Source organism: Capricornis sumatraensis, chromosome 2 (assembly GCF_032405125.1).
Source record: "Capricornis sumatraensis isolate serow.1 chromosome 2, serow.2, whole genome shotgun sequence".
NCBI lineage: Eukaryota > Metazoa > Chordata > Mammalia > Artiodactyla > Bovidae > Capricornis > Capricornis sumatraensis.
Window position 1 is genome coordinate 220649523 of NC_091070.1, and position 8256 is coordinate 220657778.

Sequence of the window (8256 nt, forward strand, 5' to 3'; positions counted from 1 at the left end):
TCTTTACCCTGCTGTACACTGAACGCAGTTACAAAGCAATAGTTTTATTTAAAAACATGAGTATTTTTGTGGAAAATCTGCTACTTGTTGTCGTTAAAATAAAGTGTTGTGATGTACTAAAGCTTCACTGTCTTCTAACTCTTTGTCACTAGAAGGATGTAAAACGACTCCCGAACCAGAAGAAACATCCCCACCCTGTCACAGAATTATCACCAACAGATGACAGAGAAACAGTAAACCCCTGACTTCAGGAGCTCCCAGCCTGTGACTCAGGATGGAGCGGGCCCTCCACACCAAACCCGACCCATCGAGCAAGGCATCTGCTGCTTAGCTTGGCCTGTCTACCTCTCAGCTGATGGCTAAACGTTCTCTCATCAAAAGACCAGTTTAAGAATAAAAGATAACCTGAGAAGAATGAAGTGAAGCTCCCAAGAGCTTTGAGGAAATTAAAATACCCTCTCACCTCTCTGGGCTCCCTTCACTCCAGTCCACCCATCACAGCTCCTGCCCCTCCTCCTGCCCCTCCTCCTCCTCGTCCGGACTCTCCTCGTCAGCCACGCAGCCCTCAGACTCCTCTTCCTCCCGGGCCAACAGTTTCTTAAAAACCTCAAACTCCTCAGCAGAAGAAACCGCTGTTCTGGCCAGAAACTCAGCTTCTGAAACTCTGAGGATGTCCTTCAGTAAAGGGTTGGGGACCTGTGTCTGCCCCTTCTTGTCAGGGGTCTGGTACCGGCCCAGTCGCTCCAAGAACACATGCCTCTGCTTGGTCTTGGTCACGGGGTACTGCAGCAAGTCCGTCTTCACGATGTCCACGTGTTTAATCCCCATCCTGAAATAGGCATACTGGAGACACAGACGTGGTTAGGAAGGCAGCTGCAAAGAGCCTGGTAGGTTCCTAAAGCGCAGCCAACTGCAACTGTCCAAAAGCACTCGGAGAAACCTGACTAGTCCACAACGGCAGAGCACTATGATCCCCAAGATCTGCCTGATGGCCGACAGCTTTCAAAGCATTTTCAAATTTATATCAAGAAAAACGCAGTAAAAAATAAAGGGCAGGAATGAGAAATTAAGTTCCGTTTTTCTTCATGGGGTAAGAAAAACGGGGAGCATGAAAAAAATAGGTAACCAATTCAGAAAACATCTAGGATCTGACCTAAGCCATCAAAATTGTTACCAAAAACTTTAGAACAACCTTCATGCTCATGTTACTAAGATCAACACGCAAAACAGATCCGAAAGACAGAAAGGCTCTAGCTGGTTTTAAATCAGGTATTTCAAGCAGAGGTCTCACGAACTCTAAGAATGGGCTTGAGTCTCCATTATTAATGGCAGAAAAGTAGCAAAAAGGTCTTTTACCTGCAGCAAAGAAGACTCAAAACTGCATTCTCTGGCTGGTGTGAGCCAAGCGGGTCTAATCTTGACCTTGTCCGCTTGCCCAGGTGAGTCAGCTGACCCTGCCTACACTGAAAACCTGCTGCTACCCATCACACCGCCAGTCAGTCTTACCTGAAACTTGTACTCCAGCTCACCAGGGTCCTCCCGAAGAACATATGGGCACCTGTGCAAAATCTCGGTGACTTGCTTTACAGTGAAAAGGCACTTCTCCTTAAGGACCCCAACGATGCCTTCGATGTCCCGCTGACGCATGGTGAAGACGTCAGGGCAACAGTAAAGCATCCTCTTTAATTTCCCTGAAGATCATTAAAAAGGGCAAGTACATCATTTTAGGATATTCCAGAAACCCAAGGGGCCAACCACACCTAAATAAGCCAGAATTTAAAAAACAAACAAGGGTCCTCTCCTCCACAGAAGGAGTGCCAGCTTCAGATATGTCTTCCCAGGAGCACTGTGGAAACAGAAGGGGCCAGAATGACTCAAGCCCCCAGTGACGCCCTCTCACTTCTCACTCCCCAGCCCCCTCGGGGAGGCCTCTTTCTGGCCCCCAGCTGACAGGCACCTGCTTCATATGCTAGGGCTCCTCTTGCCCTCCTCGCCTAGAAAAGACTTTCACAGGGATGCACTGGGAAAGTCAGACAGGAGGGTGAGACAGCAGTTTCTCCCACGCTGGGGCTTTGAATTCATGTTTCCTCCTGCAATAAAATAGTCCTTGAAACATTCACAACCAACATCTTTAGACCGAGGAGCTGGAACGCAATGAAAAGTGGTTCCACAATAATAGTGTAATAATAACAGTAAGAATCCTGATGCACAACCACAAAGACTGATCTCCAGGTTAGCAGAGTGATCACAGGTTTTATCCACACTAAGGCACTTCTGAGGGACAGAGGCTCTGTTAGTAACTGCATTAGGAAAATCGGCGTAAACTGAGACTATCCCAGGCAAACTGGGGCATGTGACCGTCCTATAGATAACTGAGTAAAACTCAGTACCTAGAAACTGGAAACCACTTAAATAAACTGTTAAATCTCCCTAACAGTTGAGTCAATGTCTTGATAAAACATACTCAGGAATGAATTTCAGTGTTTATCTTTGCAGCTTAAGGTCACGCTGAGCTTGCTAACTGATAATGAAGGCACGTAAGGTGTTAGGATTTCCCAGGTGGTGCTTGTGGTAAAGAACCCACCTGCCAATGCAGGAGACAAGAGATGCGGGCTCGACCCCTGGGTCAGGAAGATCCCCTGGAGAAGGAAATGGCAGCCCACTCCAGTATTCTTGCTTGGAAAATCCCATGCACAAAGGAGCCTGGTGGGCTACAGTCCAAGAGGTCGCAAAAAGTCGGACCTGACTGAAGCAACTGAGCGCAAGGATGGTGTTAAGCCGAGCCTTTCAGATTACACTGCAGCAGGTACTCTGTTGGGGGAAACACACACCATTCCCTTTTGCTCATCTTCTAGAGAAGAGGAGGCCTGTAGAGATCCTCTGAAATCTGGATTCCCAACCTTCTCTCCCCTTTCCCCATCCCCAACAGTATTTCACCAACAAGAGACAAGAATGAACAAAACAGTGGAATTCCTCTGATGAAAGTAGGTAGGGGTCCTTGGAGATCCTCATGAGCCCCTACCCTCCTCCTCTAGAAAAGCCCAGAAAGAGACCCAATGGGACTTCCCTGGCGGTGCAATGGATTAAGAATCTGCCTGCCAATGCAGGGGACATGAGTTCAAATCTGGGAAGATTCCACATGCCTCGAAGCGACTAAGCCTGTGCGCCACAACCACTGAGGCTGCGCGCTGCAGCCTGCACACCTAGAGCAGAGCTCGTGCTCTGAAACGAGAGAAGCCGCTGCAATGAGAAGCCTGCGCACTGCAGCCACAGAGCAGCCCACGCAGCGGCGAAAACCCAGCGCAGCCAAAGAGAAAATCAGTCAATCAATTTAAAGAGAGAGAGGGAGCCAGTGAACTTCTAGGATTTGGGGGGAGTGAATTCTGGGGGCGGGGGTGGATGGTGGCTGGGGAACGGCCACTCCACCTGTGTCCCAGGAATCTGGGAAGATTTCACATTTCCCATTAAATGGAGACACCTGACTGGAATCCAAGCCTTTACGGGGAACTCTAAGTCTCTGGCTTCATATGACAGAGACACAAAGCACTAAGCCCACCCCGAGTCAATTAAGCACCAAAGAGCACATACAGACACATGAGCCAATGCCACACCTTAACGTGTGCTGGGCCCACACCACGCGCCCACCACCGTTCTAGATGCCAGAGCCCCCACAGTGAACGCACCAGACAGGAGTCCAGGCGGGTCACTCAGCTCCCCACTCCCTCCTGTAAGGCCCTGTGCAGAGGCCACTCTGCCTCCTCACCTCTAAGCCAAATCACACATTCCTCTCAAGGACTTTCTCCCTGCAGAAACCTCCTCAGTCCACCTCATCAGGCTATTCAGACTCCAGCTCTGACTCCTCAGCACTACATATAAAATCCCCACCACCTCATACCTTCTCCAAGGCCCAGCTTTCGCAGGTAACTGGAGCGCTTCTTCATTTGCATCACAGGCAGTTTCAATAACTGAGGACTTTTCTTCAAGGCCACACACACAGGCTCTGGATTCAAACCCAAAAGTATTAATTCTGAAATGATGTCCAGCATCTGTTGAGGGTGAGTACCTGGCTGTATGCTGAGCAGTTCATTAACATGGACATCACTAAAACCCATGTCCAGGAGGGAACTGACAAACTTCTCTTGCAACACAGGAGTTTTCTGCTTCTCGAGGAGGCGCTGAATCAGCCCTGTTCTGTGCTCTGGTTTCTGCGCACATTCTTGGGGTTTGACAAAGGATGACTCCTCAAGGCCCCCTCCATTTGAGACTGTCATTAGTTTACGCAACAAAAAAGCAGTCGTCCTTTTCTGTCCTCCAGGCTGAAGAGTCTGCCTAGTGAGGAGGGCCCAGGTAAGGGGGGTCAGGCGGCGCCAATCAAAGACCTGTAAGACACAAAGGGAATGAATTCCTCATCACGCTACTGCAACGGACACCACGGGGTTTCCGGGTCAGGGTCTTTAGCTCCTCGGTCCAACACGAACATAAGTTTTTATCAGCAATCTGCAAAGTTGTAACTGAACTTTAAAAGCCTGCAGAGAAAGAAGTTCATGTACAGAGAAAGAGTTTGCAGAAGCACAGATTTGGTTTTGCTGCTCTGAGGGCACAGGGACAAGGAGGGATGGGGAGAAAGAACAATCTTAAGGCCCCCGGGTAAAGTATGCCTAGAGGGGTGGGGGGTCCTCTACCTGTTCAGCGCCTTGTGGGGGAGGGGGGTGGCTACAAATTTAGCTGAGAGATTAACAAAGAAAAAGTTTACTTATATGCGTATGTTGATTCAGCAAGGAGGTAGCTCCCTAAATGCCTACAGCTGGGGGCAAATGGGGGAGGAAGGCTTCTAGGAGAAGAGCAAACGGGAGGGCTCTTCGGGGAACAAGTGGGAGCCCAGAAAGTCTGTGACAATGTTTATGTTGATACCAGGGGTCGTCCCTCTTTTTTTTTCCTGCAAGGAGGTAAACTCCCCAGCAGAAAGGCTCTACGGCGCCCTCACTCCAGGAAGGCTCTGCGTTTAGTGAGATAAGGGCCGCTCCAAGCAGGCTTCTTTCAGTCTCTGCTGAATCTCAAACGTCTTTAGTTTAAAATCATTTCTGTGCCAACGCTGGGGTCCGAGTCGGTACCCACACCTGAAAACTCGGTATCTCGTACTAGTCTCCAGATTCACCTAACTGCATTCGTTCCACAAACGGAATGCTAACCCTGTCGGCAAGCTACACAGAATTCCCGTTGGCCTCAGAACTCTTCAGGGGTCAGGCCGGCGCGCCACCAACGGGGCCCATCCCCAGGTCCTCAACGCCCCTCAGGACGCGTCCCAAAGCCCCGCCAGCGCCCTCAGCCAAGCCCGCCCGCTCGGAGCGCCCGCCGCCCCTGCCGCCCCTGCCGCCCTGCCTGCGGGCCAGCCGCGGCTCCGGCCCAGCGCCGGCGGCAGGCGGGGGGGGGGGACAACGGGCTAAAACCGCACCAACGCGGCGGAGAGCGCCGGAGGCCGGGGTGCCGCTCCAGGTCGGCAGCGCACACGTGCGCGACCCGCCAGGAGCCCCGGAACGCGCCGGGCCCTCACCTGCCGAAGCAGCGCCGCCATAGCGCGGAAGCGGCGCCGCCCCGCGGACGCCGGAAGCGGCGCTCCCAGGAAGCGGCGCCCCCGCCGCGGCCGCCCCCCGCGTCCGTCGCTTCCGCCCTCCCCCCCCGCAAGCGCGGGCGCGAGGGAGGCAGTTCCGCCCGGGCCTCCTCCCCCGGTGTCCGGCCGTGGGCTCCCGGGCCGCGGCTTCCCTGCTTCGTGCCCGCTCTGCCCGGCTTCCCGCTTTCCGGAGCTCCCGGCTGGCACACCAAATGAACAGCCCCTTCCCCACGCGCTCGCCTTCCATAGAGAAAACTGTAACCTCGGCTCTAACCGGCCGCCACCCTGGGCCCGCAGTAACCTCCTCGGAGAAAGCAGGCTAACGCAGAGACTGGGCGGTCTGAGTAAAATGGAACCGTCCCAGGCGAAGTTATTTAAGATTCGATGTGGAATCTGTATCCAGTAAGAATATTAGTGTCGAGTTGAAATGAGGATGGAGTGACCACCAGGTTCACATGGGGTCTGGGGGCCGCGGAGGACCGGGTCTCAGCCCACCTCCGCACTTCTGAGAAGTTAGAACTGGGCCAGACCCAGGGACGCCCCCGCCTTTCCAGAACAGCGCTTGCCAGGAACAGCCTTATGGTCTCAGGAGTTCCCCTTACAGCCGCAGCCCGTCCTTTGTTGACAAGCACCCTGCCTTCTTGCCAGCTCGTTATAATTCTTGATAAAAACACACATATTCTAGATGTGTTTAAACTGTCCAAAGGAACTCCAGAAGTCTACGGTTTTTCTTTCAAAAAGTTCCTCCCAATAGAGGTATGGTTTCCTTCTGGGATGAAATCGTTGCAGCCTAATTTGCATTTGTTCTTAAATTTTGGATATAGACCTGTAATCGTTCAAGTATAGAAACTGGGCATCTTTCAAAAGGGGATAGTGGTGAAGAAGAAAAAAAGGGTGTACTTTCTCAGCTGCCTAAATTCCATCAATTTTAAGTACAAATCTTAATTTGTAAGCATTTCTTGTTTTATCTACTTGTTTCTGAACTGAGGAAAAGAACTTGATTTTTGTATGGATACAGTTTATACAGTACCTGCTCTGGGCCAGGCACCAGATGGGGTGCTAAAAATATATGTTTTCACAAAAGGATTATATCAAAGAAGAGGAAGGTTGTAAACCGTGTGGAGCTCAAGAAATGGTTCTGTTTCTGTTGATTTGCTTTTTCACCCTGGTTTTCTCCTTGAAATATGCAGCTGTCAGCACTGCAAAACAAATCATGTTAATGCTTTTACACCCAAAGTCTAAGAACATCCTTGTGTGCCTCTCTGGAGTCACAGAACCTAAATAGGAGTCTAGGCCTAGAAAGAGTAGTGGCTGGCGTGCAGGGGTCACTCCAGAAAGTTGGCAGCAACGTCGCTGCTCTGAGAAAGCCTTGCTCTTTGGAATCTACTGGTAACATGGGGAGGCAAATTTTTCAGCAGCTGCCTCAAAACTTTTCTGCCTGGATTCTTTCTGCAGAGAACACTCTCAAAGTGTTCAGACTTTCCTCTGCCAACAAATCAGGTGAGTTTTAATTATTTTTCTTATACAGAAGTAACAGTTCTTGGAGACCTAGAGCTTTACATTTTCAGCCCATTGCACACCTGTCTGAAAAAAGCATTCTGTAACAACTTCTGTTATTATAAGCATCATAGAAACGACAAAGGAAAATATTTGGGGTTTTTTTAACCTTTGAAGAGTTCTTAGAACATCATAAGACTTACTTGATTCTGAAGAGTAAATGTCACTAACTTACTACAGACTTAAAAAAATACACTTCTAAAAGTCCTGCCTCTACTATCTCTGCTGAACAGAGGAAGGGCCCTCGTCATTCTCTCGAGACATCAGAGAGACTCAGGCAGCACTTCCTAAAGGGAAGGGATGGTGACATCCTATATCCCGGAAGTTGAGAATAAAATGAACTGTCATCAAGACAGCCGCATACCTCCGACACGAACACTGGAAAGTGGGCGCAGGATCACACCAGGGGCAGGCTGGCCCTAGGCATCTTCTCGGTCCTCTGGGCAGGAGCCCCGGCCCGGCAGAGACTGAGGACACGTGGGAAAGGGTGCTGGGGCCTTGCGTTTGGCTTTGTTTCCTTCCTGCTATTTGAGCAGGGGGAAAAATGAAAGGTTTCCTTCTGACCCCAACCACTCCCCTCCCTCCAAAACAGATACAAAATAGAGGCTGAATTTCAGGTTAGGGTGGATTGGAGCCTAGAGGGGAGAGGTTATCTGAGTGTGTGAGAGCTGCACTGGGTCCTGATCAGGACTGGGAGAGGGACACTCAGGGCCGGACGCCCCTACATAGGCACAGGGGGCTCCCTGGGGCCAGACGCCCCCACATAGTCACGAGTGGGAGGTCCTGGGGCCGGACGCCCCCACACAGTCACGAGTGGGGGTCCCCGGGGCCGGACGCCCCCACATAGTCACGGGTCGGGGCTCCATGGGGCCAGACGCCCCCACATAGTCACCGGGTGGAGGAGACAACCCCCACATAGTCATGGGTCGGGGATCCCTGGAGCCAGACACCCCCACATAGTCACGAGTGGGAGGTCCTGGGGCCGGATGCCCCCACATAGTCACGGGTCGGGGGTCCCCGGGGCCGGACGCCCCCACATAGTCACGAGTGGGAGGTCCTGGGGCCGGACGCCCCCACATAGTCACGGGTCG

The 8256-nt window shown here is 51.6% G+C and overlaps 1 protein-coding gene across 1 annotated transcript; it reads right to left on the minus strand.

Annotated features, from left to right (window-relative positions):
- Nucleotides 1-3: 3 nt before the first annotated feature.
- Nucleotides 4-5627, minus strand: MTERF4 (mitochondrial transcription termination factor 4). Its single transcript, XM_068962443.1, has 4 exons — nt 5552-5627; nt 3896-4379; nt 1507-1691; nt 4-843 (listed from the first exon to the last, which is right to left on the minus strand). The coding sequence occupies exons 1-4, from the start codon at nt 5570-5572 to the stop codon at nt 496-498; spliced, it is 1038 nt and encodes a 345-aa protein (XP_068818544.1). The 5' UTR covers nt 5573-5627; the 3' UTR covers nt 4-495.
- Nucleotides 5628-8256: the final 2629 nt, after the last annotated feature.